Raw genomic sequence first — 17,748 nt, 5'->3', positions numbered from 1 at the left:
GGGATATAAGTATACGTATAGCTGATTCACTTTGTTATACAGCAGAAACTAACACAACAATGTAAAGCAATTATACTCAAATGAAGATGTTAAAAAAAAAAATGGGCAAAGGACCTAAATAGACATTTCATCAAGGAATACATACAGATGGGCAAGAGGCACATGCAAAGATGCTCAACATCACTTATTATTAGAGAAATGCAAATCAAAACTACAATGAGGTATCACCTCACACCAGTCAGAATGGCCATTATCAAAATATCTAGAAACAATAGATGCTGGAAAGGGTGTGGTGAAAAGGGAACCCTCCTCACTGCTAGTGGGAATGTAAATTGATACAACTACTATGGAAAACAGTAATGAGGTTCCTTAAAAAAATAAAAATAAAACTACCATATGACTCAGCAATCCCACTGCTGGGCATATACCCTGAGAAAACCATAATTCAAAAAGAGACATGTACCACAATGTTCATTGCAGCACTATTTACAATAGCCAGCACATGGAAGCAACCTAAGTGTCCATCGACAGATGAATGGATAAAGCTATATACTAACACATATATATGGAATCTAAAAAAAAATGGTACTGATGAACCTAGTTGCAGGGCAGGAATAAAGATGTAGACATAGAGAATGGACTTGAGGACACAGGGTGAGAGGGGGAAGCTGTGGCGAAGTGAGGGTAGCATCAACATATATACACTACCAAATGTAAAATAGATAGCTAGTGGGAAGCAGCAGCATAGCACAGGGACATCAGCTTGGTGCTTTGTGACCACCTAGAGGGGTGGCATAGGGAGAGTGGGAGGGAGGCTCAGGAGGGAGGGGATATGGGGACATATGTATGCATATGGCTGATTCACTTTGGTGTACAACAGAAATGAATAGAGTATTGTGAAGTAATTATATTCCAAAAAAGATCTATTAAAAAAAAAAAAGAAACTTAAACTTTCTTACCAAAGACACCATGAAGAAAATGAATAGACAAGTCCAGACTTGAGAAAATATCCATAATGCATACAACTGATAAACGACACATATTCAATAATTAAAAGACAAACAACATTAAAAAATTATAAAGAAATATATCAATGGACAATAAGCAAATATAAACTGTCAATACCATTACTTATCAGGGAAATGCAAATTAAAATGACAATGTGATTCCACTCCCTGACATATCTACTCCCAAGAATGACTGAAATGAGAAAGACTGACATCAAGCATTGGTAAGGATATGGGGCAAGCAGTCTGTGTTAGTGGGAGTGTAAAACAGTATAAACTCTTTGGAATACTGGTAGTTTCTTTTTTTTTTTTAAATAAATGTCTGTTGTTTATTTTATTTATTTATTTGTCTTCATTGGGTCTTCGTTGCTGAAAGTGGGCTTTCTCTAGTTGCGGTGAGCTGGGGCTACTCTTTGTTTTGGTGTGCGGGCTTCTCATTGCAGTGGCTTCTCTTGTTGCGGAGCATGGGCTCTAGGCGCACAGGCTTCAGTAGCTGTGGCACGCAGGCTCAGTAGTTGTGGCTCATGGGCCCTAGAACACAGGCTCAGTAGTTGTGGCACATAGGCTTAGTTGTTCTGCAGCATGTGGGATCTTCCCGGACCAGGAATGAAACCCATGTCCCCTGCATTTGCAGGCGGATTCTTAACGACTGCGCCACCAGGGAAGTCCCTGGCAGTTTCTTAAAACCTTACATATACAGCCATTCTATGACCTAACAACTTCAGTCCTAGGAATTTATCCAAGAGAAATGAGAACATATGCAACAAAAAGCTATGCACAAAAATGTTAATAGCAGCTTAATTCATAATAGCTAAAAACTGGAAACAGCTCATGTGTTCAATAACAGGAGAAAAGATGAACAATTGGTACAATCATACAATTGAATATGACTCAGCAATAAGTAACTACCGATACATGCAACAACATGGATGAATCTCAAAAACATAATGCTGAGTGAAAGAAGCCAGGCACAGGAGTGCCTCTTAAATGACTCCATTTACATGAAATTCTAGGGCAGGCAAAATTAACCTATGGTAATAGAAATAAAAATAGTAGTTCCCTGGGGTGGGGGGAAATTTACTGAGAAGGGGAACAGAGGAACTTTCCGGGGTGAAGAAAATATTCATCAAGAGTCCCCAACCCCCAGGCCACGGACCGATACCAGTCCGCATCCCCGCATCCTGTTAGGAACTGGGCTGCACAGCAGGAGGTGAGCAGTGGGCAAGCGAGCAAAGCTTCATCTGCCGCTCCCCATCGCTCCCCATCGCTCCCCATCTCTCTCATTACCTCCTGAACCATCCCCCACCCACATCCTACATCCATGGGAAAACTGTCTTCCATGAAACTGGTCCCTGCTGCCAAAAAGATTGGGGACCGCTGCTGTATCTTGATGAGGGTGTGCATTTTGTGCAGGTATATGTTTATCATCATTTACCAAATTGTACATTTAAAATCCACTGTATGCAAATGATACCTCAATTCCTCAATTTTAAAGAAATTTAAGGAGTTCCCTGGTGGCCTACTGGTTAGGATTCCAGGCTTTCACTGCTGTGGCCCGGGTTCAACCCCCGGTCAGGGAACTGAGATCCCATAAGCCACGTGGCATGGCAAAAAAATTAAATTAAATGTTTAAAAAAATTTTTTTAAATAAAAGAGTGATGTCTCTGGAGATGGACTGTGAAGTTGAAGCTGACTCTGCCTCTTTACCAGCTGGAAAAAGAAGGTGATGACAATTACAGACCCACTTCATGGGGTTGTCCTAAAGGCTGAGATAATGCCAGGCAGTCCTCAGAAGAGTGTCTGGCAAGAAGTAAGCTTTAACTGTGTGAATTTGTTTCCTCCATGCCTAGGAAAGAGCAGGCACACCAACAGAGACTGAGAAGTATTCGTCGAACTAAAACAATGCCGTTTTACAGAATTCTGTGGGAATACTCAGGGCCACCACTGCCCTTCTGGCAAACCCCTTTCTGAATAGAAGACCTCTTTTACAATGGAGCAAATTTGGGTACCAGTAAAAGGGACCAGAAAAGCATTTTATACTCTCTGCTACTGCAGGTTTTTTCCTCCAAGATAAACAGTGATAGGCCTTGCAGAGTTTGCCTGTGTAAATATGTCCTTATTCTTGAAAAAGAGGCCATGGAAATTTACCTGTATTGCAAATCAATAATCTAGTTTCATAGTTAATTTAAATGTTCATTTGCAGGACACTGGTTTACATTTTTACAGATACATTAAAGGACAATTTTATTAGGTTGATATTTTTATTCACACAGAAAAGAGAGAAAGTAATTGAAAAGCCTCTCCCTAAATTATTTTTTATTAAATAAATATATGATTTAAAGAGATCAGTAAAATAAGATATATGAGGAACATAACTCTAGTATTATTACATACCTTGCATTACAAAGGAGTGGGGAAGAGCATGGGTTCTAGAACCAAATGGCTTGTATTCAAACCCCAGCTCCATCACTATGTGATAAGTGACTTTGGGCAAGTGTTTTAACTTATGCCTCATTTCTTCACCTATAAAATGGGGATGAAATGGTATTTACCATGGAATGAGACTAGAAGAAGTTATATCCATAAACTTTTTGGCCATGAGTAAGCATTCTATCAATACTAGCTATTACTATTTATTATTACAAATAGAATCTGTTAACAGCAATAAACATAGGGCAATAAAAATGAAATGGAAACAGAATGTATCCCATTATAATAGTACAAAGGTAAATTCTACAGGCTACCTGGCAAGATATAATTGCTACAGTTAAACACTGAGTTCTAGAAAATCTAGAGCTGGTTCTTATTATCATATTTTAATGATGAAATTGGAAGACTCAAATATAGTTAAAAATAACAAAAAAGCCAAACTAGAAAAGTCTTTCTTTATAAGACACTCACATCTCAGTCACAGCTGCTATGGATTGTTGTTGATCTAAAATCATAGCCTCAGAGACTGTCCACTTTATATTCTAAAGAACTATCACATAAACTCAACATTTCATTACATTCCTATTAGCAAGATGGAATAAATCCTGTCATCTCCATTTTCCAGATGTGAAAACTGAGTTTTCTGTGTGTGATTCACACACATGAACTAGTCTTCTTTTGAGAGGGTAGCACTTCTTTTCCCCTTTTGTTACATAGTAGTCATGACTTTGCTAAGGTCAGCCGCCACACATGGCTGGACATGTTTCAAAATATCTTTTGTTTTTTATTATCATGATTATTATCATGATTTAAAAAGTAATGCATGATCATTGCAGAACACTTTGAAAATACAGAAAAGCAAAAAGATATCAAAGAGAATAGTTAACCAATTAGTGTAACTTTTCAGTCTTTTTCTTTGCAAATTTTAAAATAGTGATCATGCTTTATATACAATTACATAAATTTATTGTTACACTAAAAGTATTTTCACATTAGTTTTTAAAGAATCTGAACCCTTCCTCAACAAAATATTAGCAAACCAAATCCAACAATACATTAAAAGGATCGTACACCATAATCAAGTGGGATTTATTCCAGGGATGCAAGGATGGTTCAACATCCACAAATTAATCAATGATTACATCACATTGTATCCAACAAAATGGAGGATAAAAGTCACATGATCATCTCAATAGATGCAGAAAAATTTTTGACAAAATTCAACATCCATTTATGATAAAAACTCTCAACAAAATGGGTATAGAGGGAAGGTACCTCAACATAATAAAATCCATATATGACAAACTGGCAGTCAACATCATACTCAAGGATGAAAAGCTGAAATATTTTCCTCTAAGATTAGGAACAATTCAAGGATGCTCACTCTCACCACTTTTGTTCAACACCATATTGGAAGTCCTAGCCACAGCAATTAGGAAAACAAAAAGGGAATAAATAAATAAATAAAAGGCATTCAAATCTAAAAAGGAAGAAGCAAAACTATCACTATTTGCAGATGACATGATACTATATATAGAAAACTCTAAAGAACCACCAAAAAAAGAACAAATAATTCAATAAAGTCACACGACACTAAGTCAATATACAGAAATCTGTGCATTTCTATACACTAATAACAAACTATCAGAAAGAAAAATTAAGAAAACAATCCCATTTACAATTGCTTCAAAAAGAATAAAATACCTTAACTGAGAAAGTGAAAGACCTGTACACTGAAAACTGTAAGACATTAAAGAAATAAATTGAGGATCATCCTCAATTTATTTCATCACAAATAAATAGAAAGATATCCTGTGCTCATGGATTGGAAGAATTAGTATTATTAAAATGTCTATACTACCCAAAGCAATCTATAGATTCAATGCAATCTAATCAAAATTCCAATGGCATAGCTCACAGAACTACAACAAGTAATTCTAAAATTTGTATGGAAACACAGAAGATCCCAAATAGCCAGAACAATCTTGAGAAAGAACAAAGCTGGAGGTATTATGAACCCTGATTTCAAACAATACTACAAAGCTATAGTAATCAAAAGAGCATAGTACTAGCACAAAAACAGGCATGAAGATCAATGGAACAGAATTGAGAGCCCAGAAATAAACCCACATACATGTAGACAATTAATTTACAACAAAGGAGTAAAGAACATACAAAGGAGAAAGGACAGTCTTCAATAAATGGAGTTGGGAAGACTGGACAGCCGAATGCAAAACAATGAAAGTAGACCACTATCTTACACTATACACAAAAATTAACTCAAAATGGATTAAAGACGTGAATGTAAGACTTGAAACCATAAAATTCCTAGAAGAAAACATAGGTGGTAACCTCACTGACATTGGTCTAAGTGATGTTTTTGTGGATCTGACTCCAAGGGCAAGGGAAACAGAAAGAAAAATAAATGAAACTAAACTAAAAAGCTGCTGCACAGCAAAGGAAACCACATCAAAACAAAAAGGCAACCTACTGAATGGGAGAAGATATTTGTAAATCATATATCCGATAAGGGGTTAATCTCCAAAATACATAAAGAAGTCATACAACTCAAAAACAAATAAACAACCTGATTAAAAAATGAGCAGAAGATCTGAATAGACATTTTTTCCAAAGAAGACATAGAGATAGCTAACAGGCACATGAAAAGATGTTCAATATCACTAATTATTAGGGAAATGCAAACCAAAACCACAATGAGATACCACCTCACACCTATGAGAATGGCTATTATTGAAAAGACAAGAAGTAACAAATGTTGGAGAGGAAGTGGAGAAAAGGGAACCCTCATACACTGTTGGTGGGACTGTAAATTGGTACAGCCAACATGGAAAACAGTATGAAGATTCCTCAAAAAATTAAGAACAGAACTTCCATATGACCCAGCTACTCCACTTCTGGGTATTTATCCAAAGAATGCAAAAACACTAATTCAAGACGATATATGCACTCTATGTTCATTGCAGCAGCATTATTTACAATGGCCAAGATATGGAAACAGCCCAATGTCCAATGATGGATGAATGGATAAAGAAGATGTGGTATATATATATATACAATGGAACACTATTTAGCCATAACAAAGAATGAAATCCTGCCATTTTTGACAACATGGATGGACTCTGATGGTATTATGCTAAGTGAAATAAGTCACACAGAGAGAAATACTGTATCATTTCATATGCGGAATTTAAAAACAAACAAACAAAAGAAAAGAAAAATGAACTCATAGATACTGAGATCATATTAGTGGTTACCAACAGGTAAGGGGAACAGGGGGGTGGGTTGGCAAAATGGATGAAGGGGGTCGATTGTACGGTAATGGATGGTAACTAGACTTGTGGTGGAAATCACTTCATAGAGTATACAGATGTTGAATTATAATGCTGTACACCTGAAACATATAATTTTTTAAAAAGAATCTAAACCCTAAAACATAAAGCTGTTTATCTCCATGGACAATGAAATTTCATAACCCTTTCCCATTTGATCCCTAAGTTCTCATTCAGATTTAACTCACAAGTGAAAAACATTAATGTTCTACAAATTATTTATTTATATTAATATTAGGACTTAATCATTAGAGAGCTATTAATAGCAATTTAGTAATTTGATTTTATTTTCTACTATATGTCTCCATTGGGTAATTTTATTAGAACCAAGAATTGCATCCAAAGAAACTTTTAAAAATATGTAGAGAAATAAAATCTCGATGTTTAAGTTAAGAAAATTTCTAGCCATTAGTCTTACTTATAAGAATTAAATTAGTGACTAGAATAAAGTAAATATATACTACAGTATGGGTTTGCATAGTTCCTATTAGAGTATATATTTTAAGGACTCCACAACTATTGTTAAATTAAACTAATTATTTTTCTCTAACCCATCCTACAATACCTCTTTTATTTTCTAATCAAAAATGTTTGAAGGGGCTTCCCTGGTGGCGCAGCGGTTGAGAGTCCGCCTGCCGATGCAGGGGACACGGGTTCGTGCCCCGGTCCGGGAGGATCCCACATGCCGCGGAGCGGCTGGGCCCATGAGCCATGGCCGCTGAACCTGCGCGTCCAGAGCCTGTGCTCCGCAACGGGAGAGGCCACAACAGTGAGAGGCCCGCGTACCACAAAAAAAAAAAAAAAATGTTTGAAGAACTAGATAGATAGTGAGAAAAACATGAAATAGCTGTGTAAGAAAAATTTCTTTGACCTTTATCTGGTTCTTATTATTCATATTTTTAGTTTCATAAGCACTAAAATGCATATACATTTTAACAAAAGTAATGCTAAAGCAATTTAAGTGTTGTCACAGTACTTTCTCTTTTTTTCAGTTAGAAAATTTTTTATGGAAGTATAGTTAAGGTACAATATTATATAAATTACAGGTGTACAATATAGTGATTCAAAATTTTTAAAGGTTATACTCCATTTATGGTTATTATAAAATATGTAGTACTTTTCTTTTTATCAAAAAAATCTCAAATTTATCTTGTATTTTATTTATTCTTTATTTCAGCAAATATTTGGCAAGTGATATTGGTGGGAATTTCTGGGACAATTTCTTAACATCTAGTTGCTTCTCATTCCAAAGTCTTATAAGTCATTTCACTGGCCAAACACTCAGAATTTCTTTCATCCTTCTGAGAACTATAACCTCTTCTGCAGCCATGATGGACATAACTTGTGAAATAACAACACAGCCTTATTGGGTGAACAAAACTTTAGCAAATCAAACTGCTTGGTCAAAGCCTCAGGCCTGTGTCTCATACAAAAGTGGAAAAGGCCTCACTGCCCACAGATATCGCTGAGAAGGGTCTCAGTTCACTGATTTCAATCGGGCAACCACATTTACTGGGCATTCACCATGTGCAGAGCACCGTGCAAAGCACTGTGGGAAGACACACAAAAAAGAGAGAAGGGTTTGCTAGATGGAGCTTACATGTTAACATTCAAGGCAAATACCCATAGAACCTAAAAGAAATTAGGATCAAAATACACAAAACTAATCACAGCTAAACTAAGAGACCAGACCCATTAGGATACCCATTTAGAGCCAGTAAAATAACGTGTCTAGACTAGTTCTTTTTAAATTAAGAATATTTGGAAGATACACTTCCTAACTAATTAAACCAATTAAACCACTGCCACCTCATAAAGATGCAGATGCCCTTCTCCCACTCCTGAAGAGCCTGATGAAGGGCTGAAAAGAGACCAGAGCAAAACCTTGGTTGTGGCAGAGTACGGAGCACTGGTGTGCTCCTGAGAATCAGTGCACGTTGGTAGATTTTGTCACTCTTCTCCAGGTTCTCTAAGAGCAGCATTAGTTTCTCAGTTTATGAGGCCAATTCCCTTCCCTCCCCCAACACACACAAACATACACTGCTGCCCTCACTCCACACACATGGATGCATACATGCACACAAAAATACATGTGTGCTCGTGCACAGACACAAACAGAGCCATTACACCTTACACAGGGCAGATGGGTAAACTGACCTAGGTCAAATGATAAAGTACTATTCCATCAAAAGTGCAAGTATAGAGTAAATTCAACAGACATGAAAATACTGCACAACTGAAGGTATACAGAGCAAATTATCTGGATCTGAGAAGCCCAGAGGCTGTGAGCTTACCAAGAATAATTCTTCTTGCTGAAAGGTCCAGGCTTCTGGATGATGTTGTAACTAAGTGGGACCAGCTCTCCAGGAAATCTGGCGGCAGTGTGGTTAATCTGTTGCTCGATAAATCCAAGTAGGCAAGGTTCTTCAGATATGTGACCGCCTCGTTTGGCACACTGGTTATTCTGTTATTATGCAAATCCAGGGTCCTCAGACGGGGCATGTCCCTCAGAGATGTCCAAGGGAAAGCAGCCAGAGAATTTCCATCCAAGCGCAACTCATGCAGCTGCTTTAGGTTGTAAAAGCTGCTGGTGTCAAGGCTGGCCACAGAATTATAGGTCAACCAGAGGTACTGGAGCTCCACCAGGTAGTAGAAGGCCTCGGCGGGGATCCTATGGACAACAGTCTTCTCTATGCGAAGCTTCACGGTGTCCACGGGGAAGTTTGTAGGTACCTCGTTCATGTCCAGGTCACTACATAGCACAGACCTAGTGTCACAGAGCAATGGAAGAAAACGTGTATTCTGAGACTCATTTGAAAAAAATAATAGTTACTTGAAACAAGCATAGAATTTTTCATTCCCTACTGGTTTTCACAAAATATCTATTCAGCCTGGCTAAACTGTTCATTAATAATTTGTCAATATCATCACATTCTTCTAGGTTGAACTATATGAAATGGTCATTTTTGTAGGTTAAAAACAATCAAATATCAGCAATTTCATGTGATTCAACCTGAGCTCTTTATGTGTCAGGCCTGTACAATACACATCACATCTATCCCTGTATTTAATCATCACAACAGCCCAATGAGTTGAATATTGGGCAATAGGTAAAGGCACCAGCTCTAGATTCAGGCTGATCTTGGTTTGAATCTAAGCTCTATCACCTCCTTTGTGGCCATGGAAAGCCACTTCACCAATCTCTCAACTCATTTTCCTACATGGCACTGTTATGATGATTAATTGAAATGGATAGAAAATTTTACACCTTCCTGGCACATAATAAGCACTTAATGGGTATTTGCTATTATTATCTTCAATCTCATTTTTACAGATAAAATAACTGAGGCCCATCAACATTAGGTAACTTCCCAGGATCACAGAGCTAGTGGTTACACAACCACCTTTCAAACCCACAACTGTCCAGCTCCAAAGTGCACACTCTTAACCTCTTCAGGAAATGGCCCATTTTAAAAGAATCCCCTACTGAAGTTATAAATTGATCCTTTTAAAGAGGAGCACAAGAAAAAGGAAGAAAAAAAAGGAAGGAAGGTAGGAAGGGAAAGGAAACAGCAAATGTTCATACTAGATGATTAAAATTAAGCCCTATTTTAACAATGTGACCCGTGCATTGCTTTCAGCCTAAGGAATAAACCAGGAACTGCAAGTTTATTTTTTTTTACCACTCACTAATTTAAGTGACCTTGAGCAAGTCACATCGTGGTCTTGTTTAGTGGCACGTGTAAAACAGGCATAGAAAAACAAGGCTGTCCCATGTGTGGGTGTAAGTATGAAAAATCAGAAAATTTAGATTCATTTAAACCTGAAAAAAAAGACCTATTTATCTCCCATTATATATTCAGTCCCACTGGATTGCTGAAAATGAACAATAAAAAGTTTTGCAAAGGATCATCTAAATTATAATACATTACACATGTAGTAAATAATAATAATAAAACGGCCACTCAGTAAAACACATCACATTAAATCAGTGAATTTTTAAAGCCAGGCTATAATGTAAAGAGAGGGAAGAGGCATAAGCAATGTACTGGTCACGTCATCTCCTCTCTTTAACTTTAGGAGAAGAGCCTATAGCATCATTGGAATTCTCTAGGTACACCTCTCACTCTTCATCTCTATTCTGAATCACAAATTTCAGTGCTACTTTATACCAGAATGATCCAGCTTCTCCTCATTAAGTCAGCGTTCTAGTGTGTTGTAATGGAGGAAAGCCTGGATTGGAAGCTAAAAGACCTAGCGTCTTTGTCAGGCAGTCACTGCAGCAACTCAACGCCGTGACCTCGGACAAGCCATTTAGTCTCTATATGATTTAGTTTATTCATTTAAAAATGACAGTGGTCAAACTAGATTATTTCTGGGGTTCTTGTCAGGCATAACATGCTATGATTTTTATAAAATCCATCAATAATGGGGCCACCATGAAGAAGGAAACATTTCTGTGACTGTTTTCTCAAAGGTAGCCTGATCTGAGTCACTAACTGCAGCATACTTTTGCCAAGTAGGTCTTTAAATTGTTACATTCTTCTCACTGTCTTTAACCACCTAGTGACTATCTCAAAGAGATACCAAGAGTTAGTAAATTTTATACAATAACAAGACAAACTACACAAAAATACGTGTTAATTATTATTTGTATAAAGTTGTAAGATATAAATTGAGCGATTCTTTTAACAAATTACTTTAAGAGGTTCACTGTTCACTTCAACCGAGTCACACAAAAATTTATGATTTTGTTATTAATATCCTCTCCAAAAAAAAATCAAGGTTTACTATGTTTAGCCAACAAGAATTCTGTTTTGCATTTAACTTTTATCTAAAAGGATTCATGCATATTATAAATAAATACTTATTCTCACTCCACAAGTAGATATTAAAGCAACACAGAGGTTAAGTAACTTCTGTAAGGTCCCACGGTGTCTGCAACACAAAGTGTTGACCCATTTCTTTCAAACTCCAATACCTTAAAATGAGAAATTCTGATTATGAACCTCTCTAATTTCACTCATGTGATCGTCCTTCCTACTGCCTAAGGTCTATCCAGTTGCCATGAATAATCCTCAAAATGAAATGGAAAACACTGGAAGCAAATGATCTGGGAATGTCACACACCTTCTGATCGGCCCTGCCCTCTTGTGCTTTCTATAATCAGGCTGAACTGGCCACACGCATTTCAGTGGTTTGACCTCCTGCAAGGTTCATTTTGTGAATACAAGTGCAATGAATATTTTAACACGGAATGTGTTTGAGAGTCTCAAATAATTTGAGGGACTTTGAAGGAGTTAAACTGCTCAAAATGAACACATGAAGGAGCAGGCAACCAGGATTAACACAATTACCTTAAAGCTTATCTAGATTAAATCTTCTCTTCTCTGATTTCTGATCAACAATTTGCTTTCAAAACAAGGCCATCTGGTTTGAGTCCTTTTCCTCGGAATCATTAGAACACTTAGTAGCAAGGAGAGAAGCATACCTTGATCCCATGCCGTCATTTCTGCCACGATAATCACAGGTGCACTGTGAAGGACACGAACAGCTCACTCTTTCCAAAAAGCTAAGCGCAATGCACAGACTTGCAAAGAGACGCATGGTTCCTTTTAGAGGTTATTTGGACAAAAGGTAAAAACCAAATCCTAAGCATTCAGAAACTGGTGTGCCAGGAATACAAACGGCCATTTAGTAACAGCAGATTACATGGGATTAGATGAGATCTGTAGTTACTTAACCTTCAAGTGTATCTTGCAGGGGATCAATCGACCTAGCCTTTGAATCTGGTTTCAGCAAAGTAACACATTCTAAGAGAAATGAACATCAAACACATGTCAGAAAAATTTCAATAGTTGTCCATATCTAGATTTACAAGAAAATGCCTGTTAAATCCCTTTCCTATACAAGTAATTGTTACTACACCTTGAAGATACGCATAATGCTCAAAATAATTCAATGTCTTTGCAGATGTTAGAAAACACTGTAGATTACTTGAATCTTATAACATTATAAATTTTACTTTTTGCTTTTTACCAGTATGAATAATATTTAGTTTTAGAAAATTTAGCTTTAGAGATAGAAGCACATGACATAAAATTGATTTAGAGTAATCAATATTGCCACATACTGGTTAGCCCCCAAAACAAACTAAACAAATTCCAGTACCTAGAGTTTTTTAGGCAAAATGCTTCAATCCATCACTGTCGTGGCAGCACTAAGACTGTGGTGACAGTGCATCGTGCAGTTCTCCCAGGTCATTTCTGTGTAGCGCAGGCTCATCCCAACACATTAATTTTTTTAGTGAAGCCATTATCTTTTTTCAAGAATATATTTTATTCCAAGTTAGTTTCCCAAGTTATGGGCAATCAAACCTTATCTGAAGCTTAACCGTCCTGTTTTTAGCATATATTAGGCTCTATCAGAAAATAAAAATTAAATATTTTAAAAACTACTTCCATACACATAACATAGAGAATCCACAGGGTCAATCAAGGATTTAGGTAATAAATATATAGGGCATTTAACCTTCTTTTGGGGTGGTTCTTTTCATCCCCTTTAAACCAAAATACTTTTTCAAAAGGAAATTAATTCTATAAATATAAGAATATTATGGAAAATACTATTTAAAACTAATAGGATACATATAGAAACAATAGTATCAAAAGAATTTTCTCAAAATAAAATATCGTGGATTTTCAGGATATGCACAATTCACTTATTTATCTGGTATTTACTGAACGTTTACTCTGTACCAAGCACTGAACTAAGTCCTAGGGGTCCAAAGATGAATAAGACATGATCACTACGTAAAAGGAACTCACATGATAAAGGGAGGCACAGAGTACACTTGTGAAGAAGCATAAGAGAACACCAGACCAACAGTATTGGTGGGGAAAGGCTTCCTAGGGAGGGTGTACCTGAGCTGCCCCTATAAGACGCATACTAATATATTAAGTGGAAAATCAGGAAAGAGGCATTGCAAGCAGAAAAACAAAAGGAACACAGGGATGGAAGCAATAAACAGCCTGTGGTCCTTAGAGATACAAGCATTTCAGGTTGTTCCAGCATATGATTTGAGGCAGGAGGTTTAAAAAGAGGGGAGGAGATAAAGCTGGAGAGGTGGGCAAAGATGAAGTCATGAAAGAAGGTCTCAGATGCCCTGTCAAGGAGCTTGCACTCAGCCGGCAGGCAACAGGCAGCAGTAAAAGTTAAGCCAGGGAGTGGCACAGCACACTACCATTTTAGATAGATTTCTCTGGTGACTGTGTGGAGGAGAGGTTTAAATAGAGCAAAGCAAGGAGGGAGGGAGGCTGTGGCTATAGTCTAGGTGAGCAGCCACAAGCCTGCAACCTGGACTGCCCTGTTGGTCATAGCTAAGATAATGCAACCTCCAGAAATGCCTAGGAGGGGAAAATGCCTGACTAGATGAAGGGATGAAAGAGAAGAAGGGATTTAAAAGCAACCCCAAGGTTTCCCAGCATGGAGACACAGTTGATTGGTAGTGTCCCTAAGTGCATTTGCAAGCAGGGGAGGAGAAAGGAATGGCAGAGAGGTGGATAGAGCTCTGATCACCAAATGACCAAAATGGTTTCTGAATTATTAATTTCATGAATGTTATGATCTACATAGAAGCAAAATATGTTAAACAGAGTATAGAAAAACTGCTTAAAGATAAAACATCAGAAATTAATAACTAAGAGGTTAGAGGGAGATACGTAACCAAAGCTGGGTCTTCCCAGTCTTTTCATATAAGCAAAGTAATTGACTAATGTGGTATTAAAATATAATTACAATGTTGAAGTCCTTTATGCTTGAAGCAAAGTTGTCCCTTGATTATTGCTGAAAATGAGTCCAAGGTTTCGCAAATTGGAACTGTGAAACAATTTCTAAACGATATTACATATATTGTCCCTGCCATATACTAGTTCTGTGCCTTTGGGCTCAGACCCTCACTGTGCTTTCTCTGTAAATGGCTCAGCTACAGAGGATAGGACAAGCAAAGAGCTAGTGGCACAAAGACACTCAGAGCTCTCTGGGAACACTAAACATTTAATCTGGCCAAGGGGAAAGACAAAAGCCTGAAAAGTCCCTGTGGGACCATGTTGAAGAGGGTCATGAAGGTCCAACTGACAGATTTATACTTACTTGGCAGGTGATTGAAGATTTTTTGAGCTGAAGGTTTGGGGGATTGGAACTTTATTTTTAAAAAGTTATTCTAGTTATAAACTTGATGCATTGATTGCAGTGGAGAAAGGCAGAAGATGGGGAAATAAATTAAGAGATTATTAGGGCAGTTTACGATTCCAAATATATAGAGACAGTTGTAATATATACAGGACTAATGCCCTTATTTTCCTTTATATGCAGCCAAAGGTGCTAAAGAGACAAATTACAAAAAAATAAAAATAAAGATAAGAAAATACAATATGCAAAGATACACAGCCTCACTAGCAGTTAAGGAAATGTGAAATAAAATGAATTTGTTATAATATATAGCTTATAGTCTAAAAAAATTGATACAGCATTATTAGCAGGAATATGATGGGGAGAGTGAACTCATTGACTGACAGTGGCAGTGCAAATTAGTTCACTCCTTCCAGAGAGCAAGCTAGCAACAATACTGTTTCTATATTTTTAACTAGTACTTCTAGCCTGAGGAAACACTCAAACAGAATAATCCCACCCCCCCAAAAAAAGTATTTGTACTAAAATATTCCCAGTGGTTCATCCATAAACCTAAGAATTGGAAGCAATTTATTTATTTATTTATTTATTTATTTATTTTGTGGTACGTGGGCCTCTCACTGTTGTGGCCTCTCCCGTTGCGGAGCACAGGCTCCAGACGCACAGGCCCAGCGGCCATGGCTCACGGGCCCAGCCGCTCCGCGGCATGTGGGATCCTCCCGGACCGGGGTCCCCTGGGGCCCCCTGCATCGGCAGACGGACTCTCAACCACTGCGCCACCAGGGAAGCCCCTGGAAGCAATTTAAATGTCCACTATTGGTCCACAATTAGTACAGAACAGACTGGGTCAGGTGACCTGGGGATACACTGGGTGGCACCTAGTGGAAGTTCTTAGCTTAAATACTTACTTATGACCTTATTAATGTTACTAGCTCTATTACTTATATTCAGCCTGTTTTTTAAACATCTTTATTGGAGTATAATTACTTTACATTTGGTAGTGGATATATGTCCATGTCATTCTCTCACTTCGTCCCAGCTTACCCTTCCCCTTCCCCGTGTCCTCAAGTCCATTCTCTACGTCTGCGTCTTTATTCTTGTCCTGCCCCTAGGTTCTTCAGAACCCTTTTTTTTTTTCAGATTCCATATATACGTCTTTATTCTTGTCCTGCCCCTAGGTTCTTCAGAACCCTTTTTTTTTTTTCAGATTCCATATATATGTGTTAGCATACGGTATTTGTTTTTCTCTTTCTGACTTACTTCACTCTGTTGACAGACTTGAGGTCCATCCACTTCACTACAAATAACTCAATTTCATTTTTTATGGCTAATATTCCATTGTATATATGTGCCACATCTTCTTTATCCATTCATCTGTTGATGGACACTTAGATTGCTTCCATGTCCTAGCTATTGTAAATAGTGCTGCAATGAACATTGTGGTACATGACTCTTTTTGAATTATGGTTTTGTCAGTGTATATGCCCAGTAGTGGGATGGCTGGGTCGTATGGTAGTTCTATTTTTAGTTTTTGGTTTTGTTTTTGTTTTTTTTTTAATTTTTGAATTTTATTTTATTTATTTTTTTATACAGCAGGTTCTTGTTATCCATTTTATACATATTAGTGTATATATGTCAATCCCAATCTCCCAATTCATCACACTATTTTTAGTTTTTTAAGGAACCTCCATACTGTTCTCCATAGTGGCTGTATCAATTAACATTCCCACCAACACTGCAAGAGGTTTCCCTTTTCTTCACACCCTCCCCAGCATTTATTGTTTGTAGATATTTTGATGATGGCCATTCTGACTGGTGCGAGGTGATACCTCATTGTAGTTTTGATTTGCATTTCTCTAATGATTAGTGATGTTGAGCATCCTTTCATTATTCAGCCTATTTTATAAGATTATTGTTTCTTGCATTACTAAATGTGTGACTGAACCTCTGATAAAAATAATTATGACTAGACAACTTAAAACAATTGACCAAATATATAGTTCTACAGTAAGATCAATGACTGTAACAGTGTAACTCTAGATATGGGAAGAAGCAACAAGAAGGAATCAGTTCCTGGACCATAGCAGACTAGTAAGATAGGTGGTCCAGAGGCTTTGGCTACTGCTAACAGGGCCTAGTCCAGTAATAGCACACTGAGTGGCCTATCAACAAAATCCTCGCTTGAACTGGGAAAGAGCATTCCTAGCACTGTCGGACAAATTGGTCACGAGATGACTCTCAAACCTTGGTCAAAATCATGACCAAAAAGGAGGGGATTATAAAATAAAGATATTGCCCACTATCCAGTTCTACAAGAATTAAGTCATTAGACACGGACCTACAATACACCCTGAAAGGAATTCAGGGTGAAGATCAGGATGAGGCACTTAGTTCTCCTGGAAAACTAGCTGAACCAGCCCTCATAGTTAGATATTTTCAGGAGAAAATTTTATGAACCCAGTTTTTTGCATCTTCCCCAACTTAGAAAAGCACTAAAAACATTAACTAAGATATCTATTCCTTGCATATAGCAGTAACCTTCTACTGAGATGTGTACTTGATTGCACTATATACTGGCCTCCCACCTTACCTCTTTGGAACAGTCGTCAGAGTTTTCTGAAAGACTGTCTCTTGGGATATAATCTTGAGGTTGGCTCAAGTAAAATTTTCCATTTCTTTCTTACACTGACTATTGATTAATTTTTTCATCAATAAAACAAAAGATAGGAAAAAAAACACAAACATACAAAAACCCTCACTCTGATTAAACT

The 17,748-nt window shown here is 37.4% G+C and overlaps 1 protein-coding gene across 5 annotated transcripts in view; it reads right to left on the bottom strand.

Moving 5' to 3' along the window:
- LRIT3 (leucine rich repeat, Ig-like and transmembrane domains 3) overlaps positions 1-15,708 on the bottom strand; it is a 43,970-nt gene extending 28,262 nt beyond the window's left edge. For 3 of the 5 annotated variants that reach the window (XM_007105855.4, XM_055086172.1, XM_055086171.1), the window contains exons 1-2: positions 12,279-12,886; positions 9,082-9,554 (exon numbers count right to left, since the gene is read on the bottom strand). In XM_007105855.4, coding sequence (XP_007105917.3) covers positions 9,082-9,554; positions 12,279-12,394 — 589 coding nt within the window. In that variant the 5' untranslated portion in view covers positions 12,395-12,886. Of the gene's footprint in view, positions 1-9,081; positions 9,555-12,278; positions 12,887-12,958; positions 13,209-14,938 lie in introns of those variants that run through there. The other 2 variants (XM_028492176.2, XM_028492177.2) reach the window with 2 other exon arrangements.
- Between the last annotated feature and the right edge of the window lie 2,040 nt (positions 15,709-17,748).

The sequence above is a fragment of the Physeter macrocephalus genome, chromosome 7 (assembly GCF_002837175.3).
Source record: "Physeter macrocephalus isolate SW-GA chromosome 7, ASM283717v5, whole genome shotgun sequence".
NCBI classification, from domain to species: domain Eukaryota; kingdom Metazoa; phylum Chordata; class Mammalia; order Artiodactyla; family Physeteridae; genus Physeter; species Physeter macrocephalus.
Note: the sequence above shows the minus strand (reverse complement) of the source record. Positions and strands in the feature narration are given on the sequence as shown.